Raw genomic sequence first — 24,169 nt, 5'->3', positions numbered from 1 at the left:
ACCTTCAAAAATATGAATCATAGTGATATCAAGGTTCCTTTGCAGTTTCAGGACTAAACACGCTTCTACTGGACTCTTTGGCAAATACCACTTTGCCACCAGTGCTGGAAGGACTGGACTCATTTCTACTTAGCAGCAACTAAGCACCGTACATGCATAAGCCTGCAGAAGTAGGTGAAAATGTCTCTAGCTGATAAAAGTCCTAGCGAAAAGTTTAGCATTTTGGATCAAAAATGGGCATTGGCTGGATGTATTCTGTCAGATACTTCCCTTATCACTGCAGTCTCCACCATCAGAGTTTCACTCTTTACACAGTTTTACAGACACATGTAGGTGATATTTATTAGCTATCTGCACATGCAAGATCAGTTATCTTTCATTACCTGGTGACAATACAACACTAAAAGTAAAATAAATGGCTATTATAAGAATTAAAATAGAAGCTACTAATAGTTTATACTTTCTCTGCATGGTTTTACTTTTCTTTGAAGTTTTAGGTGACTTCTGAAGACAATGTCTTGAATTGTAACAATGATCCACAATTTTTTTCTGGCATGGCAAATTACAAGTCTTTGAAGACACCCAGTAAAGGAGAAACTTCCAAGAACAACAGGAGTTTGTAGAGGCACCAGTTCCTCATGTTTTTCCAGTGGCCCAAATTCAGGAGGTTCATTAACTAGTTAATGTGTACATTTGAAGTCTAATCTGAGCAGCTGAAAATATTCGGTGGGAATCATTGACACCTGAAGTCTCACTGCAACTTCTAGTGGAAAATTAAAACAAGCATGGAAAATTGCTTTGGGAGCCCAAAAAGACACATCACCCTCCCACCCCTCTCTGTTGATTTGGGTAAAATCATGTCCAAAACTGTTGTGTATGTAGACTGGACAGGTAACGTGTCTGTGGCCCTTGGCTGGACAGTGTTCCAACATAAGTGTGGCTTTCAGAGACAAGAGTTTAAGATCACTCAGCAGTCCTGTTATCCTCCTGAATTGATGGCCAAGTATCGACCGGCTTCTCTGCAAACACAGCTTGCCCTCCAGCTACCTCCTGAAAAGTTATCCAACTTCTGTTGAACGCCTTCAGCATGGCTCCAGGATGATGCAGGACAGCACATCCCCATGAAAGATGGACCTATGACCGGTGGGGGATAGACCCGCGGCTGGGGAAAATGTTGATGTGAACACACCTATCAAAATTCATTACTCCCCTGTGATGAAGAGGCAGTGCACTCTATAGCGTGCATAAGCATGTACGCATTGTATATTTATTTATTTCTATCCATTTACTTACCTGTATTGAAGAGATCTTTTCTATCCAGATTTTGAGGAAGTTTATTTAATTCACTATCAACTGCTGAGAAGCACCAAAAAGAAAAAAAAACAAATGAAATCACTTACTTTTGTCTTTTCCAGTTTGTAAACGCACAGCAATGGCTAGGGTAGGTGAAGTTTGCCTCTATCAAAGATCTAAATTTGCTTAAATCGGGAAGCTTTTTTAAATTATACGTAGACCTTGCTCTTAGCTTCTTAATGTGTTCTAATCCATGACTGGGCAGGAAACTGATTCTTGTCCTTGAAATATCCCTTTAAGAAAACATATGAAAATCTCAGTAAAAAGCAAATTTACTTCTGCTTGATGTGTTTTAGACTGACTCATTTTCAGAGAAGCGATTGGAAAGAGATCAGCTGGAAATCTCAACAGAAAAGAGGATCCAGGGATAAATTAGGTGTTCCTCCAGGAATCCTGAACTAATATCCATTGCAAACAACAATCAAGTGATGTTAGCCTAGTCCAAGGAAAAAGAAAAAAAATCCTGTAACACTGCATAAGAATTATCAGGGATGTAAACTGTTATGTAAATCATTAGTGCCATATGATTCTGGGTTTAGTGAATACCCAGTAAATACAACAATTATCCCAGAATACTCTTACAGGATAAAAAAGCTCGATGCAATCACAACACAAGTTTGCTACATAAACTTCACATGATGGGAAGGCTGCTGCGGAAAAGGCAGTAAACACAGAGAGAAGCTCCCGGGGGGTACAGATGTGAGGAGAGGTTGATGCTATTAGGTTTTGTACTCATTAGGAAGAAAAAGAGATTAACAAGGAACAGGGGTGACATGGTTCCAACTGCGAGGAACAAAAATAACAAAACATTTCCAGAGGTTTAAAAAAGAAAGAGAGCACAGACTGAAGGGAAGAAAGGGGCAAGATTACAGGAGGTGAGGAGAGATGTATTTGCGTGGAAGGTAATTACTGTGTGGGACGGGCTACCAAAGGCAGCAATGGAAGCAGCCAATACGAATGTATTAAAGAGAGCATTAGCCAGGCTTTTAAAAGGAAACACATTGTGCAAACACTAAAGCTTGACCGGTGCCGCGCAGGCGGGGAAGAAGAACCAAGGGTGCTCCATCTCCAGTCTAAGAGATCTTGGGAACCCATCCCCATGGCTCCAGGTTGTAACAGCCGGGGCACAATGTCCACACATTTCCCTCCCTAGTGCACAAACTGCGTCCCTCAGCTCACAGCAGCAGGAGAGTACACTCTTTTCTCTTAAGAGCACCAGTAAAAATGAATGGCACAGAATCACCCTGTCCTCCCTTGGCCCCTCCGCTCCTACAGCCTGAGACTGATCCAGGACCCAGTGCTCTCTGGGGCTGCTCCGCTCTTTGTTCTCTGACAAAAGAAAGGAATTTTCCCCAATCAAGGAATTGGACTGGCAATATTTGTAATTTTCTCCATGCCCCCTCCGAGGTCCAATCCATCTGTAACAGTACGATGTCAGGACAACATGTAATTTCATCTCTCTTACCCAACATGCACAAATGGTTTTTATTCTCTTTTTAATGCAGCAGAGTGGTGCCATGTAAGGGGGAGACCAGTTTTCAGCAGCATGCTATAAAGTTCAGACAGTTGCTATGTACCATATGCGCATTTGCACGTCCATCCTCTATTCTAAGAAACAATATTAACACCGGGAAATGGCTCTGTTTGAACCCCAGTCTTTAGCTTAGGGTGGCCAAACTTAACAAATCCCTAGGCAGCTAATAAAGCAGCTAGTAAAATTGGTGGTGGGGAAAGATGATTTTAGCATCCATGCTGTGCTCACAGCTGAACCTTTGCATCCAGGCTCTGAAAGCAGCAGCTGACGAGAAATTTTAGGGTATTGATTTCTGACTTAGACACTTGGGGAGGTAATAAGGTTGCAAGGAGTAACCTCGATTGTTTCATGGACTGACTATTGCCCGTAGTATGCTGCCTAATGAAAACTGTCACCTACAGTATATGCTCATGACTCAACAGCTAAACTGCAGTTTCTGCCTAAATCTACAGACAGCATCACTCATGAAACTTCACAAGGGCTCATAATTCTGAACAAGAGTATGGAAAATGTTTTCTTTGGCTTGTTAGCTAAAAATCTTTACCGAGTGCAAGTCCTAGACTTAAAACCAGCTAAAATGCTACTGGATCTCTGGGCATCTCTAAATAATTTCATAAATATAAAATAGTTTTCCATTAAAATATTTTCTTTTTATTTTGAAATGTTTTCTTTTTATGTTCATTATTGCACGTAAACAGAAGTGAGTTAGGGGAAGTCCTTTGCATATTCCTGGGGGTTCTGTTGGTACCTCTGTTAGGGACACTTATCAGTATACTGCTGACAAGCCCCCAAACAGCAAACACAGATGTTGTGCAGGTGGTTTAGTGACTTACTCCATTGAGACACCACACACAGACCTCAGTGCAGAGGTTCTCTGGGATGTTGCTCTCTAGTTCCAGGCTTGATAAATTAAATAAGCATGATGAGCAAGATGATATAGTGGCAGTAGAAAATCAAACCAGAAAGCTTTGGTGACTGGAATATATGTTCTTGTGTTATTATTGCTCGGCTGCTAGTCATCAGCCTTGACAGCAGCAGTGCAGGAACAGCAAAACGCATCTGACATCTCTTCCAATCACTTCCCTTTCCCACTGGGAGTCTCTGTTGGATCAGCAAAAATACTGACCAGCTGATAAGGTTTGAAAGGCATATATAGAAATAGCAAGAAAGGGCTGGTGGAGCAGATATCAGAGAGGAGGAGACTGGTTCGTGAGAACAATTTCCTCTGTGCTTGTGTCTGAACACAGCTGTCAAGCTGGGGATCTACTGGAGCTCTCCTGTGGCCCCCATATGTGGGTTTCCCACTGAAGACAAATTGCAAGGACAGGATGGACCCCAGCCACATCTCGCCCTGTATCCAAGTTAGGACACAGCCAGAGAACTCCTAAGGACCTCACTACAAACTGGTGTAAGTCACTACAGCTCTGTGAGCACCAGAAGATGATTAAATGGAACAATCTGTCTGAAAATGGAAGCTATAAAGCTTCAAGTTGGAAATACAGAGTATTTCTGTAGAGAAGGAATGTGTATAGGTGTGGAAGTAATTAGCCGTTTGATTTATTTGCCTACTGTCAGCGCTGACATCCTTTAACTCAAAACTTGATGTCTTTCCAAAAGAGATATTCTAATTCAGCCAAGAGCTGTAAGCCTGGGAGAGGAATTGATTTGTGAAACTGTGTAGCCTGTACAAGGGCTAAGATTGGTGCTTTCTGACATTCCCATTTGTGTTTGGGTATCTTTCACATTATTTCAATATGCTGAAATGTAAAATAGAAATTGGCATTAATTGACTGCACAACACTGGTTCAGGAAGATCAAGAGTTAAAACATCTTGATGTTCATTCTAATAAAACATTGCGGTCTGAAACACAGATTTGATTGCAACAACACTATGTGCCCCAGCAAAGATATGATTATGGGTCAATCATCTCCACAAGTGAAAGCACATTCCTGATGCACACTACAGTGATAGATTAATAAGAAGGCTCTTCTTTCATGATCGCAGTCAGGATAAAAATGTAATTTCCTACCCATAGAATAGTGGATGTATTGGTAATGAAACAGAAAACTTCTTACACAAATAACTCGGTGTTAGAAATTGAACTATCAAATGAATCTGAACTACAGCCGAATCAATTTGATAAACCTCTACAATATGATTGTATCAGCTCCAGCTTGCAAAGAAAACACAGTTACTTTTTGCTACAGGAAGCAATGCTTTTCCTAGGAAACATCAATGATATTACTGCTGAAAAGATACACCACCGGCAGTCTTTTCCAAAGAAGAAAGACACTTTGAGGGACTGATGGAAGAGGAGCAGAATGCAGTAACCCATGCCATAGCGCTTGATATCATAGGTGCACTGACCATCACAACGTGGAAGAAGGCCTTCAGAAGGCCTCAACTCAAGGTTAACCAGTCATTTTTCTCCCCATTTTTTAGATTTCTAACCACTCTAACAGAGTCACAGAATGTTAGAGATGGGAAGGGACCTCGAAAGATCATCCAGTCCAATCCCCCTGCCGGAGCAGGAACACCTAGAGCAGATCACACAGGAACGCATCCAGGCGGGCTTTGAATGTCTCCAGAGAAGGAGACTCCACAGCCTCTCTGGGCAGCCTGTTCCAGTGCTCTGCCACCCTCACCGTGAAGAAGTTTTTTCTCATATTCCAGCGGAACCTCCTGTGTTCCAGCTTGAACCCATTGCCCCTTGTCCTGTCACTGGATGTCACAGAGAAGAGCCTGGCTCCATCCTCCTGACACTCACCCTTTACATATTTATAAACATTGATGAGGTCACCCCTCAGTCTCCTCTTTTCCAGGCTAAAGAGACCCAGCTCCCTCAGCCTTTCCTCAGCAGGGAGATGCTCCATTCCCTTCATCATCTTTGTGGCTCTGCGCTGGACTCTCTCCAGCAGTTCCCTGTCCCTCTTGAACTGAGGGGCCCAGAACTGGACACAATATTCCAGATGCGGTCTCACCAGGGCAGAGTAGAGGGGGAGGAGAACCTCTCTCGACCTACTGACCACCCCCCTTCTGATACACCCCAGGATGCCATTGGCCTTCTCGGCCACGAGGGCACAGTGCTGGCTCATGGTCATCCTGCTGGCCACCAGGACCCCCAGGTCCCTCTGTGTAAAATCTTCCAACAGCTCCAATGACCCCTTTTCAACCTTTCCGGGTGACTCCTAGTCCTCTCTGGACACCCAGGGTAGATGGGAAGAGAGAAAGGCTCTGATGAATTGGTGAGACAGGAAAAAAAAGACTCCCAATGTCTCTGGTGCAGCTCTTATGTGTTGTGGCTTGTGCTCAGAAACACAAGCAGTTGTGCACACTCCCAGGCATTTTCTGATCCCACGGCAAACCATAGATTGAGGTAATTAATGGTGACTGAGATCCAGGAGCATCTTACTGCTCAATTCTCTACTGCTGAGAGCTTGCTTTCCAGCTTGTTCCCCACCAAAGACATCCTGCTGTGACTGCGTGAGATGTATCTCACACCTGTCTCTACAGGGGATGGGACGTCCCAGTCCCTATCCATGTAGGGAAGGGATTTGAGCTTTAGAATCACGCTTCAGAGATGCAGGGGCAGATCTTCAGTGTCAAGCAACTCAGATTTAAGCACTGAGGACCCACACACTTAATCCTGATTTTGCTCAAACAAAAAACTAACAGCATTTTTCTCTGGACCTAAATTCCTGGATCCAAATACTTCTGAAAACTTGAGGACAAAGTGAAAACAAGTATCTAGTCTGAAATTACAGTTATGGTTTCCAGTTTTTTTAATATTTTTTTTTTTTATATTCAGAACTACACCTCCAGTTTTGAACTCCAAGATTCTTGAGATTTTGAAATCCAGACCGGCATTCATATGTTCTTCTCTGTTCTTTCTTGGGAGTTAATAGTGAGAAAAATAATATCTGAATATTACTTACAAAACAACAGGCCCATTGGCTCCTTGGAAGACCTCATTAGGTAATTTTTCTAGGTTGTGATTATCACTTAGATTTCTGAAAAACACAACAAAATTGATGCTAAAACAATCTGAGATTTAAAAAATAGCTTGTAGCAGTTACTACCTTCTAATAATTGCTTTTCAGAAAAGTAAACCACAGAATTAGTTACAGCTCATCCAGGTAGGTTCCATTAAATGCATGATTCTCAATTTCCCGAATCCCGTTTTTATTCAGCCATCTGCAATAGAGAGAAAGAAAAAAAAAAAAAAAGGGTTGTGTTCTGATTCATGCTTTGTAACTAAAATGTATGTAATTCAAATCAGTGAAAGGGATTTCACACAAACAAAAATAATCATTAAATGGATATTCAAATGGTGAGATTTCTATGAGCACTAGCTGGTAAGATCCCAATAGTCGGGAGGCTGGGGAGAGCAGACATGAATAGGGCAGATGAGCCCTACCATCAGAGCTGACAGCTAGAGGAAGGGTCTGAAGCAAGGGCAGAGCCGATGAAGATGCTGGTGCTGCCCATGGGTGTCCTGGGAAGGCTGTAGTGGGGTTGGTGAGGTTGGTCCAGGTTAATCCCAGGAGGGGTGAGACCAGGATCCTTCCTGCTGGTGCTGTCGGTGCCACTGAGGTTTACTTTTTTCAAGATGCTCTTGAAACACTGGGCCACAGTTTAACTTTTGACAGTTATTAGAAAAAAAGACTCAGGAATCAAAGCTCCTGGGGCTTTCTGCCAAGTTTTTTACTGTAGTGCATTAACTAATTGACGTTTAACGTCCTTCCCCCTCTTCCCTTCACGGTCCTAAAAATCTACATTTGGGTCAGTGGTATTTATCATCTTTATGGTGCAATCTTTCATCTTGCTTTAAATGTCGCTTTGCAACTCGTGCCTTCTCCAACAGGCAATGACAGGTCTGATTGATGGCAAAAACGGTCTGATTTAATGAAACTGTCAGCAAACCTGGATGGTTTGTTTCTAATTCACACTGAAAGCTGAGCATACGCAAGCGACCCGCTTATCTAAGGTGGTGAGCTAAGGTCAGCGTGAAAAGCCGTTATGGGTCTGGCTGAAAGGATTGTCCTTTTGACCGTGCCAGGAGGATGTACATAGCTCTGTGTCTATAATGTCTGTCAGGTTGGGTCAGGAGAACTGTCACCGTCCCCTTCGCTTGCAAGCACTATTAGATATGAATGAGCAGGCACAGAGGAGAGATGTCCCTGGTTATGGCATTTAAAACATTTATTATATCACATTGATCTTATCCATTCGGAGCTGCTAGGCTGATATATACGCTTTTAATCACAGTATTAGCACTTACTGCGTTCCCTCACTGAACATGATGCTGACACAACGAGATACCAAGGCCATAAAATCAGAGTCACTGCTGCAATACACAGTGGGCTATGGACTCCAGTCACCTGGCTAATCACCTTCAAGTAGTAAAAAGAGCAAACAAAACTCGACCTAAATCCAAGACCTCATTACACTTTATATAGACAAGTTTCTATCAACACTAATTCTCCCCCCAGTTCAACCAGCATCCTTACTGACTCCTGTAACTCTCGTGTTAGCAACAAGTGACAATGGAGGCAGAGATCCAGACATATGGGCTTTTACTCACTATTCCATGTCCACAGCAGTATTTTTAAAACACGCTTTAAAATTCACCCAGTGCAGGAGGTCAGTGCCCCTGCTGCACTATTTAGACCCTATTTCAGGGCACGAAATCTCTATCTGCAAGGTGAATTTCTTCCATAAATTTCTAGCACTTCTTTACCAAACGCATCCACAGTTCCAGTCTGTGCAGATTCCACGCATGGTGCAAGATCAGATACAATCCAAATTACTGGTTTAAACGTGCTTGGAGCCTGCCACAGCTAAGCCTGCTAAAATTGGGTCTCCCCAGAATGTGGGCATTCAATGGGTCCTGGGTGTTTTTGATGCCATCTGGACATGCCTGATTTTGCAAAATGATGCTGCTGTAACAGTAACTTTCTATTGCACTGCATAGTGACTTCAGTTTTGTATAAAAAACTGGCAGATCTGGGTCTGAAATGAGCAAGTTCATCATAGCACAAGAAAAGCCTCACCAGGGACTCTCAAAGAGCATATGCAGGGCCTCTGTCCCAAGGGACAACTACAGCAGAGGCTGGTGGCCAGGTAAAAATCTGGGATATTTATCTCCCTCCTTAGTGGCATTATGGAAACAAATACAGTACTTGTTCAGCAGAGCTCTGAAAATACAAAGTCCCACCTGACCAGCAAATATTATCATCATAGGAATCATAGAATCATTAAGGCTGGAAAAGACCTCAAGGATTTAAAAGATAAACCAGTACATTTAAGGTATCATGACTTGAACATCTGTTTGAGAACACTGTGTGTGCATTTAAAACTTCAGGGAACTTGACAGAGATGGAGGTTGTGCACAACTGATGGGGAAAAAGGTGAGATAACAGCCAAGTAACTTGTTACTGGCCTCTCTTCAAACATGGATGGTCTGACCTTGCTCCCACCAAAATCAACGTGAGCCTCATCAATCAGATCTTGCTTGTTTGCTTTCATGTACGAGGTAAACTGCACACATAAAGTGGGAAGTTTTTCCAGTCTGGCCACTGGCTAGGTGAAATGAAGGCAGCTTGTTAGCAAGCAAACACTCTGTTCCGATATACCAACAGAAAGGATCAAAGAAGCGACAGCTCATTAAAAAACCGTGATGGCTCAAGTCAAATGTAGAGTCGTCTAACCATGCAGTTTGAAACTGCATTGTGAACCAGCTTGTTTCAATGCATTAGCACTGTGTACAAATATATGGCATTTTCACAACATTTACATATATTTTTCTCAAGTAATAAATGTCTTTGAATGATGTGCCTGACTTCAAATATTTATGAGTTGTGCCATCCTTCTGAACACAATTCATATCACACAGAACTGCTGTTGTAGGTGGAATCTGTTTAACCTTGGCATCAACAATTACTAAATTTGCTGTATGCTGTGCTTCTAAAATAAAGAGCAAGATTAGAATACAACAACAACAAAAAAAAAACCACAACACAAAAGCATTCATCTTTCATGGCAGGAAAACAGACATTTCAGGGATAGGGAAGAAGTCTGAAACCTTAAGCTAAATTTGGAAGTGCATAAAATAGTGCCCACCCCCTAGTTTTCTTGACCTTATTCTGGAGAAGAAATGAGCTAATGAGGAGAGTTAGTGGATTTGCTGTGTCTTACTCACAGAATCACACTTTCAGAGCTCAGGCCCATGAATGAATTTCTTTCGATTGTACGTATATTGATATTGTCTTGAATGTCTCTGAAAAACACAACAGAACCGACACTTTTTATACCTTTGGGAACCTTTCAATATGACCTGGTAAAAAAGCAAAACATTTCCAACACCCCCATACTGTCCTCCCAAACAGGCTTAAACCATTAAAATGCAGAAAAGCTCGGGTCTTATAACCCTAAAGCAGGTGAAATAGCTCCTCCAGCAAACATACTGCCCAGAAAACACAAGCTGAGGGGCTGTCAGGCCGCCTCTTCTTGCAGCCTCCCAACCAGAAGCAGGAAAAGCCATTCGCCTTTTTGTCCCGTTTCAGCACGGTACCTACCAGCCCACAAATAATTCCCCACTCATGTCAACGGGGTTGCTTATAAGCTTTGTACATGCTTAAGAATTTAAGACATGGGACCCTTGGCAATGCCATTTGTTGAACTGACAAGGAGGTATTTCAGTTTTTCCGCAGTTTTGACCGAGATGGAAAAAGGAACGGCAGATATACGTTCTGTTGCTTGCTTAAAATAGCCCTCAAAGAAGTTAAGCAGCATTACTCATAATTTAGACTGGGGATACGGTTGTTTTCATGCTGTTTCTGTTGGAAAGCCTGGAACAAAATGAATTATCTGCAAAGCTTGAAATGAAGCGCGGTTCCAAAATTATCTCCCGCTGACAGTTGAATGCAGCCCCAACTCTGCGTTAAGCGACACTTACACAGAGGCCTCCTTCTGCAAGCGGAGGTCCGAATAGGGAGGGAGCACAGCACTCATACAAGTGAAGTGTATCCCTCTGCTAAGGATCTGCACGAGGCCTTTATAAACATCAATGACCCATCAAGACCTATTTTGGGGACTTAAATATTGGTACAATGGAAGCCAATAGGAATATCCTCCCTGACCTCACTGGGGCCAGGGTTTGAACCAAGGTCTAGTTTGGGACTCAAGCAGTATCAAGGCCTACTTATTCTTACAGGAAAATGGGGAGTTTCGTCTGAAAATAAATTTAAGTCTTGCTCAGCAGGACATAATAGTCCAAGTCTAGTTAAGACTGATGATAAAGGTATACAGGAAGAAAGCTCTCTAGCTCCCTCTCTGTAGCATTTGCTTGATGGTTTTGGCGAGCCCTGAAGTGCAGTTCTCAGAATTGCAAATGTCAATGGTATTACAGAAATTCATTTCTTATCTTACATGTGTGAATACTATATTTGGGCACCCCCCTCTACGTTTTCTATGCATTTTTAGTTATATTAATGGCCATTACTAAGACCATTGCAGCTTGAAATCTTCTAATCAAAGGTTTGACCATACAGAACTTTGCCTGTGCATTAACAATATATGTTGTCCAAAGCAAGAGAATAAATAGTTGCTCATTTCCTGGGCTTTTTGCTTTCAATTATACTAAGAATTGATTGAAAAATTTACACCAATATCTTTTTCAGTGGAAAAAAAAAAATCAAGCTTTTTCTGACATGCATTTTCTTACAGAACAAACGTGCTTTTCCAGAAAAAAAAAAAAAAAAAAAAAGGTGCCTGTTCACACAAAATTTTCACAAATATTTTTTCCCTTTTGGCACTGGAATTTTCCAGAGAAAAAAATAGTTCATTCTGTTTCACTCATTCATAGTTTTACTGCCACTGAAAAAAAAGGGCATGGTAGAGATATTCCCCTGTGGTTTTTTTTTCTTTTTTTCCTCTGGGATGTGGCCACCTCTCCACAGAAAACATCTCCAAGATCACCAACCCTTCCCATACAGGCCAGAGAACTGTCACCAGGTGGCAACAAATTTCCACTGCCACCAGCCTGGTTTGGATTTCAGCTGGTGAAAGAGGAGTAAAAGGCTGTTATCCATCCCCTGGGCCACACAGGCACACTCATAGCGGAGCTAAAGGAAGAGTGGCCTGTGAGGTACAAATGATAACACTTGGTAGAAGGGAGACCTAGAGAGAACCGAGACCTTTCAGGCCACATTATCATCAGTGCCTTTACACTGCCGTGAAGCTAATAAGCAAACCCAAGGGAAACCCTGTCTTGAAATGTTTTGTTGGAACAGGAGAACATTCAAAGGGAGCTTTTAAAAAGTGAAAAGCAGACGTTAAAACTTACAGTAAAACTTTCTTTTTTTTTTCACCTTATGGACAGCAGGTAAAAACCGAAGGCCGGTGTTTGATATTAACCTGAGGGGGAGAGAACAGATAGAGATTATTCGCTCTGTCCCAGGAACGAAGTAATAATTAACAGAAAAGAAAGAAGGTAAAAACCGAAGGCCGGTGTTTGATATTAACCTGAGGGGAAGAGAACAGATAGAGATTATTCACTCTGTCCCAGGAAGGAAGTAATAATTAACAGAAAAGAAAGAAGATTGGACTTAAAATGGTAGCCGCAGGAGGCAGAGGTTAGCCACAAATGAAGGGTTTGCCCATAAAAAACTTGGCATTGTAAGGTAAGAAGGTTTTTCTCCAAAAGGCCGGTGTTTGATATTAACCTGAGGGGAAGAGAACAGATAGAGATTATTCACTCTGTCCCAGGAAGGAAGTAATAATTAACAGAAAAGAAAGAAGATTGGACTTAAAATGGTAGCCGCAGGAGGCAGAGGTTAGCCACAAATGAAGGGTTTGCCCATAAAAAACTTGGCATTGTAAGGTAAGAAGGTTTTTCTCCAAAGCACGAGATGAATTCTACCCCATGGAAGCCAAGGGAGAAACCCCACCTTGGATAATTACAGAGTCCCTCCCGCTGACCTCAGGAATCTATTGGTATCAGTTTCCCAACCATATTGTAAGAAATCAACAGCATTGACACAAGATAATTATTTTCATAATAGCTCTTTTAAGACAAAAGTATTGATTCACCACCATTTTAACCTTCTACTCTAACAGAGGATGAATTCATTCCACTGAAAATACCATTATTCCATGATAGTAGGAGAGAATTAGGGTGCTTTATTCCCCAGCACCTCCAATAGCGAGGAACCAAATACCTGGGAATGTTTCAGCAGCTTCTGTGACTGGAAATGAGCCTGAGCCTCTGTATTTAACTACCCTCCCACCACATCAGGCATCACTGGCCTCTGCATCACGGTTCCTGTCCATGAAACACCATCCCAGAAACACTGACCTTGAAGGACAACCTTGTGCCCACAGCCAGTGAGGAAACACAGTCACAGGTATCCACAGAGCTGTCTAATATAAGGAAATTTTATTAACCAGAGTAACAAGGGCAGATCAAACATGATATTGCCACACAGCAGGAGATGGCTGGTGGCTGCCCATGGCTCGAAGAATGGCATGAGTGCATGCTCCTCCTTGGACCTGGACTAGGCTGGGCTCTGACCAGATGGGAGTTTTTCAAAGCTACCAAATGTCTCATTTTGACTCTACCAAACAAAGAGAAAATTGTGACTCTTGGAAGTTTAGTGATATCTTTGTATTTTTAATATGTGAGATGGTAGAGACGGTAACTTTTCACTGAGAATATTGGCTCCTTACGGAGCTTATTAGCAGTACTATGGAAGGTATTTTTTATCCTGTCATATAAACAGAACAATATTCTTTCATTACTGGATGTGATTTTTTTTTTTTCCCCAGATTCATTCCTGAATAGTGATGAAAAGCACTAGTTGAGACCAAAAAAAAAAAAATAACAGCATTCATCTGATGTTTATTATGAACCTAGATTATTTCAGGAGAGTTGTAAACTTTCACATTTCATAATCTGAACTGAAGCTGAACACCTCCATGTGACAACCAAATCCTACATTGTGGCACTCAAGGTGACACACAGGTCCATAAAATAGTCATTCGCTTCCATAAGTTCTGCCCTGAGATCCCTGAGGTGGTGTCTGGATATCCTTACATGTTGAAAAGCCAACTTGTTACCTATCTCATCCTGTAACAAAAAGCAATGCAGTAAATGCAGGAAAAAATTAAAGAAGTCCAGTGAATATTTAAGAAGCCAGTTTGGGAAATCTGCTGACATGTCATGACCGTTTTGTCTAGAAGTCAAAGTGGTCTGACTTTACATTAGCTTAAAAATAACATCTGTCATGTGTGACCAAGAGAGCTCTACAAAAACGCCTTTGAAAAACTATTACACATAGTTAAATAGAAAGCATGATTAATGAAGCAGGTGGCTTTCACAATCCCCTTATTATTTAAAGTACTTCGGCACTTATACTTTGTAAAAGGAGGTAGCTGAAAAAATGAGAAGCGATAGAAGAAGAACCTATAACTCCCCACTTACAGTATTTTAAAGTATGCTCTCTAAATTACTGGAGATGGACAGGGTTTTAGTTGAAAGCTGCCTTTAATTTCAATGAGTTGTATGCTAAAATTTCACACAATTCCTTTTGCAAGCCAATTGTTAAATATGAATTATGGCATGTGTTTCCTTTAGTAGGTAAATGAAGAAGCAAACTGCTGCCAAGTAGCGTGTGGCTATTGCAGGGCAGAGAAGACGACATGAGAAGCTTTCCTTTCTACAGTACTTTCAGAGAAAATCTCAGTCCTCCTGTTGCAGTAGTGACAGATGATGGTATTCTAACATAGGCTATTCAAACATGGCTCCTGGTGGCAACTTACTCCCAACATATCCAAGTGCCACATTGGTTAGCAGGACTTTCACCATACATATCTGAAAAAACATGCACAAAGCCTGGGGTGATGCCATAGTCCTGATCTTTCCAATATTCCCAAAGAGTCCAGGGCTCAAGTTGTACTGGTGTCAACTGGACAGCATGAGATGAAGAGCAAAGCATCTTTGACAAATCATTATATACTGGAGTAAATCTACAGGTGGCACAAAGCACTGATTGCAGAGAGGCACAGAACGGTGATTAGGAATAGGAGAGGATGTTCTTTTAATCAGTTGCAGAAAAAGAACTAAAAAAAATATTTGGCTGGACTGCAGCCTAGATCTTCCCTCCCTTTTTATTCACCCTCCAAATCTCCAGAGACCTTTAAGTGGATAATCTTGTTAGAATGCAGATAATCCAATTTACTGAATATCTTTCCTGCAGGACAGTTTTGTCAATGTATTTACCATATAACGTATACATCCTTAGTAGCCTCCCTTTAAACAAGTGTCCTCTTTAATCTGTGTTATAACCAAGTCCCCCCTCACCATGCATAAACAGCTGGGTAAGAACCTGGTTTTCGGATGGCTGGTGGCTGCTTTCCAAAACATTAATTGCCTTTCTGAAAAGGCTCAGGAGAGTCAGCACTTAAGAAAACATAATGCCACAATCAGCAGAGGAAAAAAAAAAAAAATCTCAAAAACGAATTCCGGGAAGATTCTGGCTGCTTATCTGCAGATATAGCAACACGCCTGCTCGTTTTAACACGGAATTGGTAGGAGCTACTCTGACAAAAGTGGGAACACAGTTCACCACAGTTCACAGGGTATGTGCTAAACTGCAAACCCAAGGTAGGCAAAAATAAATACAACATCACTCAGGAAACATTATTTTTCTGTCCCTTAATCATGCTGCTTACTTTATACTGCACGTGAGCCTGACTCCAGCAAGAGATTCCTCTGACTCATGTGTCCCAGCCTTGCAGGCTAAGCCAAGCCTATAATCCACAACACCCGCTTCTGCGGCAAGGTCTTTAACCATGAGGCTGCCGTGCAAAAGGAAGGAAAAGAGCATCTCTTCTTTATATTGAAGAGTCAACTCTTGGAGCTGCAAGACTCTGGAGTTGGGGTCTGCTCTCCACAGTACAAACTATTTTGCAGATAAAACACACATTTTTGTGACCTACGTTTCCCCTCCCCTCCAACAATCCAGCTGTACGCCCTCAAAAAAGGAGTGTTACATTTAAATCTTTCTATTTTGAGCTGAGATTGCTTAATACAGGACATGGACACATTCACTGTAAAAAAAAAAAAAAAAACAGAACACACAGATTACACAGGAGAGCTAATTTTGGAAAGAAAATAGGTTTGAAAAGCCATCACTACATTATTAAACAGATAATGTCACAGCTCTCCTTAATGAGAGCCAGATAAATAATCTTGTACCCATGAAAAGGTCAATAAGTTACCATTTTGAAGCAGTCTGTCTCTTTGGCATGTATCCAAGAAGACCAATTAACAATTCTCTTCACCGCTCCTAAAAGACTGGTGAGAAAGTTAGGGTTGCACTTTTCTAAAAGTTTTAGAGTATTTCAGCAGTGCATTTTTTTTAGCATTGTATTTTCTTTTTAGCGTTGCATTTTTTTTTTTTTTAGCATTGCATTTTTTGTAATCATTTTTCTTTCCTTTGTTTTTGTGGAGTGGAGCCAAGAAGAAATGGGAGACAGTAGTCTGCGGAGTCTCTTCCAGTCCTGTGTGCCCACAAGAGAGAGTACCTTCAAAAGTACCCAAAACGTATTTTCCTCTGAATTCAGCCAGAGAGTAGAACTAGACAAAGAGGAGTAGGGAACGGTGTTAGACAAGTGATCCTCTATATTTTTAGTCTGCTGCTTCTATAGCTCATAGCAGAGCTGCTGCAGCTGAATTTTTATACCGGTAGCATGTCCGTGTCGTTGAGCCAACATGCATGGGAGCATGGAATGGCAGATGTTCAAAAGAGGGAGCATTCACTAAAGCGAAGAGAAAAACTTACAGTTCTTCAGATATTTAAAGTGGGGATTTACCTTTTTCTCACAACCTACAGTTTGTATGTCCCAGATTTGAAAATCACTGTAATTAGTGTGTTCGTTACTGTGTGCACATATGTTCTTCTTGTTCTTCAATTTTGGAAGAGATAAAAGTGCTCCCATTTTTTCTAACCATCTGTACACCTGACAACTGTTATTACCCACAGCGGCTTGTTCTGGGGATTTTACAGGGGATAAACAAGTGCTGTGTTTTGTTCATAGGTAGCCAGAATTACTCAAAGCCAGCAGTCACTGCTGAATGACTCAGGCTTGAAACCAAAGGAAAGATGCATATGATTTCTCCTTGTGGCAATGCAAATTTAAAGCTTTATCTCCCTACCACCAAGAGAAAAATACTGGGCAGAACGACAGTCCTACCATAACTCTAACCACGTATTCCAGTTCAATAAGGGTTTAAACTACAATGGTTTGTTTAGCGCTAAATTCACCTTACCTCTTAAAGTTCAAACCCTAAGTCTCAAATCTTCAAGTTCAAATTCAAACCAGTGCCTTTTGTGAATTTTGAGCTCAGAATCTGCTAGATACTAGGGATTTTCAGAGACCTTAAACACACATTAGCTTACTGGGAGCTATGCTTATTAGACCACCGAGCTGATTTCGTCCCATTTTCAAGAAATATCCAGCCAGACAATTAAACACTTACTCTTAGGTACCCAAATGTAGAAATCATGATCATGCTTCTTGGATGAGTAAGGCTTCTTGCGTAAGTAAGGAAAACGAGATTAGGCATACGTGCTCAGTGGATGGACATATAAAATTAAACTAATGTCCTGCTGTACACGCCACTGTTCAGCAAAGACCATTGGGGGAGCTCATTTAAGCTATGGCCATTAAAAACAATTGCTTTTAAGCAGAGCTCGTTGGATTTCATTGGGGTTTTATGCAGAGGAGAGATTATTAGTCATGTTAAGATCACGTGCTAACAGCTATGAAACTATTTTTGGGTAAGAGTTTATTTTAAGGATTAATTCAATTATCACTGAATTGTGATGGCAGCCCCATGGGAGCAGATGTGGCAACCACAGTTGTGCAAGTGGCATTCTTTGATGAGGTTAGCTAATGAAATAAAGTTATACTGTACACCAATACGTTTGTAGTCTAAGGTTTTAATCATCTCACATCAATGAAAACCATCGCTATAGCACTGCCACTGCTAAAGAAAAGAGAATTTGGATGCTTAATACCATTTGTATGAACTATAACAGAAGGCAGAGCTGTAGCAAAGACACATGAGAGAGACTTTGTCCCAAAGCTCTCAGGAGGAATTTCAACCTAAAGTTGTTTTTATAGACAGAAAAAAGGCCCAGCTCCTTTTCTCATCTCTCAGTTTCAACCCGTTGCTTAGAAAGGCTCAAAGACCTTATGCGTGGGAACACTCCACGAAGGGTATTATCTCCAGCTTTTCTGAGGGCTGTGTGCAGGCCTGGGGATGAAAATGTGGATGACAATGTGCAGCTAGCAGGGGGAGAGAGGGCACTACCCTGTCTTATTGCCAAAAGTGCTCAGCATTCAAAATTACTACAGTACTGGCAACGAACAAAAGATCTTACAAATATCTGAGGCTTGGAAGGTGTTGGAAGGCATCCTGATCAATGTACACGAGGTTGTTGGCCTTCTCAATTCTTCTGCAAAGAGAAAATGAAACAGCAGAGGAATTATATCAATATATTGATCTTGAAGTATCTGTGATTGCCCCATGAGGTGGTGGTGCTGTACAGTGAGATTTTCTTTTTGACAGCGGAAGATCTGCATGATTTCAAATAGACCGGCAGAACCCACCACCCTTTGATATCCACTGTGGTTTGAGGATGAGTTTCAGGCTGACCAGGGAAAGAAAGGGACAGTTAGATAAGAAGATGGAAAAGGCAAAGGGAGATTTCAGATGTTCCTTTACCGCTATGAATTCTTTAGAGCTTACCTGAACCAAACGGCAAACCCTTCGATACTTGCATATAATGAATCTTTATAATTGTCTCCTTTGAATTTTGATTGCTCATTACTTACATTTCATGTAGTTTGGGAAGGTTGAAAAACACATTTGCTTCTATGACCTCCAAGGCGTCATTCTGTGAGATCTCTCTGAAAAAATAATTTAGAAGTCAAGATATTTCATGTCATGGTGGAAGAGAGAATGGACAAGTGAAATATTCACAAGGAACTTCTTCCTAGATTACTGATGAATTTTAAAAATAGAGTGGATATCAGATATGAAAACAGACCCCCAAAACACCGATGAGGTGCCACCAAGCCCAACAGTCAGGAACAGACATCTTCTGAGGCTGAAGACTGTCTGTAATGGCAGTCCCACACCTCCTGCTGTCACCATTCCCTGTGTCCTGAAGGCAGGACCCATCCATCCTTGGCTATTGGATCTCTGACATCCCTAATTACAGACAGAGATTTAATGAAAGCTTTTAACTTGGTGGAGAAAAGGGGGGGTGAAAGGTGACTGAAATAGAGAAGACAGCTAAAAAGTTCCCAAGAAATATGACACAGCTTCAGCAGCAGGACATGCTGCTGTCTTGACCCGATGTAAATTACAGAGATTAAAACTAAGCCACCAGCAGACACATCCTTATTAGCAGGAGCTGGAGAACACGAACTTGAAGTCTTCCAAACCTTGGAGAAAATCCTATTTGATCTCTTCTGTAATACAATTAACGTTCACTTCCAGCCAGAACTGCAGAACAAAAATGGCCAATTTTATGTTATCAACACACCAGAACACATTTCCAGGATATATATATCTATTTTTTTGGTCCCTTAATCTGTGGGATGGCAGAGAGATGGCTCAGGCTCTGTTATAATTTGGAGCTCAGGAGTTCTTCTGCTGAATCAAGGGGTAATTACTGCAGTGCAAACTCTCCTGATTACATCCCTTATGCTGGAAAGTGGAGGTAAAGATTCCCTACTACCATAGAAATGGGGCAAAAATCCTATTTACCAGGCTGAGGTCAGCTGTAGAAAGTAAAATTTGTAATACAGATATAACTCGGTGATAGTGTCATGATCTATTGGATTTTAACAGCAAGGTCACTGTGCACATCTTTGGAATGAAGCCCTGGATAAATAGTCAGACTGCAAATCAGCCAGCACTTGGTCCTGGGTATTTTTTCTTTTGAAATTATATTGGTTGCAAATAGATTTGAACAAAAATAATCACAAAAATTATTGTAAGTAATATAAAAAGTATTCCGCTTCCTTCTAACAACTGACCTGTACCTAACAAATTACCTGCCCATTTAAGATAAACAAAAGACTCGCAAAAGAAGTTGCTCATCTGACTTCTTCTGCTTTAAAAACCCCCTCAGTGGTTTGATATGTTTTATTTTAATAAGAAGCTCTCCCTCCTGTTTCCTCAAAGTTTTTCAGAAGAAACCCAGCTCTCCTCTGCTCTGGGAGCTCAATACTGCCTGGAGAATAAGAAAATAAAAGTACATGAGGACTGCCAATCAGTGCTTGGTAGGGTGCTGTGAGAACTGGGTTTGTCCAGCAGTGCCGAACCACCAGCTCACACCTGAACAGGTTCCTCTGTATTTGTATGACAGCACAATTCACTCGCTTAACCCCAGTCTAGAAGATTTAACATGGGAGGTGTCTCAGACTTTCTAAGATTCGGTTTGGGTTTGCTCATGTTCTTTTTTGGGTGGTCAGCAGTATATTTGCCATTCCCTACAATCTAAAGATCAGTTCAGGAGAAAAAAAAAAAAATAATCACAGAAAAAGCAGAATATTTACTACCAAGAAATTTCATGTCACTAAACAGCTCATGGAAAAACGTTGCAGATTTGTTGGCCTTATACAGGCAAAAAAAAAAAAAGTTTATTAAGAAACCACAATATAGTGTTGACCTCACCCAACAGATAGGGCTGTCGAGGGTAATAATTTTTGACGATCCAATCTGCTATCTAACTTTGGAACAACTTGGACTGTATACTTCATTTAAGGGAATGCTTAAACCCGAATGTTTCTGCATCAGGAGAGTGTTTTGGCTTCCTAAGAGCATGATGGGTTATAGGCTTTGTTTTGGTTCAAGAAATGGAAGATACAGATCTGGTTAAAAGTAGGGCGTGAGCAAGCCACGGTGCTTTGAAAGGCTTGGAGAATGAATGGTTAGGGAAGGAATGAAAGAGGTAGGAAGATAGGAATCTTTAAACTGTTTTTTACAAGATTAAGTTTTTAAAAGTTTAAGTTTTTAAAAGAACACTCATATGAGGGAGGTATTTCAGAGATTGGGGGGATGACTTGGATTTCATTCTAATATTCACAGGCACAAAGATGAGAGTCACTTTTTTTTTTAAAGGTAATGAAAATATATCAATTTAAAATTACTTTTGCTATCTTTCAGCTCAGGAAAACAACTACTGCAGCCTTGTGAGCCTCTCAAGGCAAATCAAGGGAACAGAAAGGAAACTTGTCAGTGGCAGAAGGCACTAACCCTTCTGGTGCTGGGCTTCACCCTCTGTGTTCAGGGGATTGCAGGGGGTAAGAGGAAAGGACAAGACTTTCTGTTCCCCGCAATGAGTTGTGCGTCCTCTGCTACACTTTCTCCAGAAAATCCTGTTGGTGGTGACCTGACTCATCATCATTCTCCAGTGCTGTGTTCTGACAGAAGGCCATTGCTATTCTCGTCCTTTGGGGTGTCCATATGCCTGTTACGGGCTGTCATTCACGTAAGAAAGATAAACTAAAACCAAAATATTCAATTTAGGAGATCAGTCACACGCTGTGAACAACAGGCAGCACTAGTCTGTGTTTTGGTTGCATAATTTGTGTGAAAAATTTATTCGTGCCTGGCAAAAAAAGCACACCCCGCTCACAGAAAATGCAAAGAACACTCTCTGGGGTACAGGTAACTCTGGCAGTAAAAGTACAAACCACTGCCGCTCGTATCAAACGACTGACTCAGGAGACTCAGATCCTCTGTAGAGGAGAGCACGTAATACCTACAAACAGAAAAAAGGGGATTGCTGGCCAGTATTTGTGCAAGTGATTTGTCTTACAGTATAAATACACACAACCAGATGATTGCTCATAATGCATATCTTATTATGTGTCATCAGGAGAGAAGATGGGACTGTTAGTATGTTGTTTGTTTGCAATGAACAATACTATCAGCTCTACTGCTAGCTATCATGGCAAATCCAGATGGCAATCGGAGCATTATTTCTGATGCATGCAAGCCCTTGAATAGGTGGCATGCAAAACAATCAGTGGCAATTTGTTAAAAAAAAACCCCAAAGCTCCAAAACCCCAAACCACCCAGTGGCTGCAAAGCACTTAGGCATCTGCTAAGCTTGGTTTCCACTGCATGCACACACCACGGAATTTATAATTCAGAGCAGTTTCTTTGTAGTCCTCTACTGAAAAAGTCTCTTAGACTAAGCAAAGTCTTACATCAAAAGCAAGACGATATTAAACTCACAAACTAATGGTCTTGCAGACAAGCGGCCTCACATTTCAAAATAATGAAAAGAATAAAAGACTGGACATTTCTATGTCTTTTATGATAAGAATTCCTTTCAGGCTCACAGTGGGACACACAGACACATTTCTATGTCTTTTATGATAAGAATTCTTTTCAGGCTCACAGCAGGGCACACAGAGAGGGACAGGGTCATTTTTCCTCTGCTAAAAAACGTGCCTATTTAAAACAAATATCTGTGTATGTATGCGTGTATATGTACAGATCTAGAAGTTTAACATGGATGAGTAAGTGGAAACTTGTGGCAAAAGAAGGGCAAACCATACACGTGGCAGAACAGATGCGTGTATATGTACAGATCTAGAAGTTTCACATGGATAAGTGGAAACTTGTGTCAAAAGAAGAGCAAACCATACGCGTGGCAGAACAACAGCTTAGAGGCAGATCACAGCATCCGTCCCTTACATGGTGCCCAAGGAGGTATGCTCTCGAGCATGAAGACCTCGTAACACCAGCAGCAAAAATGACATAGAGCAACTGGTGCCCAGCTGGTGGGCTTGGCTGTACGATGACCACAATGAATGAGAGATCGATGGATTGCTGTGTTTCATCTTCCTGAAGCAGGCTAGCAGAGGAGCCCGCCCTGTTTGTGGAGGTTTCTCATGCATTTGTTTGGTGCGTGCACCTTGCCCACAGCTATGGCACAAGGTGTGAAGGGGGATTTCCCCCCTCTCCAGCCACCCTGCCCTCTTTTAGAGCAATTTGCTAGTTTTCCTTGGTGGTTTGACCGATGCCACAGTTTATGGAATTAGCAGCAGTGTGGTGTCACGCAGGCAGATCCTGCACAGTGTTCACTGGGTGAGCATCTGTGGGAACAGCCTGGGATGCGTCTGAGCTGAAAAATCAAACACCTGGCTACCACCTTTGTCTCCATGTTGATGATGGAAGAGCTCTTATTTCTTATTTCTTCCAGTCTGATCTGAAACAAGACAACCTGAAATCTCCTTTTGAAAACTTCCATCTGAAATGACAGCAAAATGCTACTACATTGATTTAAACAGGTTACAAAAGAAAAGCTATTTTTCTTAAACTTATTAGAGACTTTTGACCTTTTAAAAATAGATAGTTGGCACCTTCTCCTGCCACTTTCATTGTGGACATGAAAAACTTGTCTCCCTATGATGATTTATTGAACGCCAGGGAGACAGAAGCTAATATATCTTAACAGTTATTGACATTTCAAAAGCAAATTCAAGCACTGACTCTTCTCATCATCTCTTTACTTGGCTGAAGATATAAACACATGTTATACTGACCTGACTAAGTAAGTGGCAGACCCATTGAACCAACTAAGCATTAATAGTGATTTCACACTCAGAGCAAAATAGTGTATCTGTAGGTCTTTGAAGGAGATTATCAGGAGGCACCAATACTGTGTCTTCCTCTCTTCTCCAAAGGGCACAACACCATATTTTCAAATAAATCAATGCGGGCATGGGAAAAAATAAAATGCAAATTTCCGCACAGCAGACGGGAGCAAAGGGGATTTTATTGCTATGAGTGCTTTAGCACCATGCCAGCAATCCAGATGAAAGTCTGTGGAGAGTTTGGTTGCATCAAATTAATTGTCCATGTAACAGTTTTAAATTGGTCTCTCTAATGTGAAAAAGCATGCGATTAGTCTGCAGAATTGGAACTGATAAAGACCGGATCCAGCAGCAGAAGCCACATCATTATAAGAATTGATTTTATAATCAGTACAGTTGGGGGGGATGGGTATCTTCTCACACCCTGGCACTAAGGGCATGGATTATACTAGTTTTAGTTTATTGCCAGCAAAGCCGGAAAAGCGTGAAGCTTTGTAAAGTCACACAAGCAAGGACTGGGTCTTTGGAGGAAACGGTTTGGCCCCACGCAGGCAGCACAGAGAGATGGGGTTTATAACGTGGTGCCCTCC

The 24,169-nt window shown here is 41.4% G+C and overlaps 1 protein-coding gene across 1 annotated transcript in view; it reads right to left on the bottom strand.

Annotated features, from left to right (window-relative positions):
- The window catches only part of FSHR (follicle stimulating hormone receptor), a 77,277-nt gene that overhangs the window by 5,689 nt on the left and 47,419 nt on the right, over window positions 1-24,169 (bottom strand). The window contains exons 3-10 of the mRNA XM_010073341.1: window positions 18,792-18,866; window positions 18,338-18,412; window positions 12,235-12,305; window positions 10,846-10,942; window positions 10,090-10,167; window positions 7,014-7,082; window positions 6,824-6,898; window positions 1,401-1,586 (exon numbers count right to left, since the gene is read on the bottom strand). Of these exons, the coding sequence (XP_010071643.1) occupies window positions 1,401-1,586; window positions 6,824-6,898; window positions 7,014-7,082; window positions 10,090-10,167; window positions 10,846-10,942; window positions 12,235-12,305; window positions 18,338-18,412; window positions 18,792-18,866 (726 nt within the window). The remainder of the gene's footprint in view (window positions 1-1,400; window positions 1,587-6,823; window positions 6,899-7,013; window positions 7,083-10,089; window positions 10,168-10,845; window positions 10,943-12,234; window positions 12,306-18,337; window positions 18,413-18,791; window positions 18,867-24,169) is intronic.

This window comes from Pterocles gutturalis, unplaced genomic scaffold (genome assembly GCF_000699245.1).
Source record: "Pterocles gutturalis isolate BGI_N339 unplaced genomic scaffold, ASM69924v1 scaffold9657, whole genome shotgun sequence".
In the NCBI taxonomy this organism is placed as follows: domain Eukaryota; kingdom Metazoa; phylum Chordata; class Aves; order Pterocliformes; family Pteroclidae; genus Pterocles; species Pterocles gutturalis.
The sequence above is the reverse complement of the archived record's forward strand: the minus strand, read 5'-3'. Positions and strand labels throughout refer to the sequence as shown.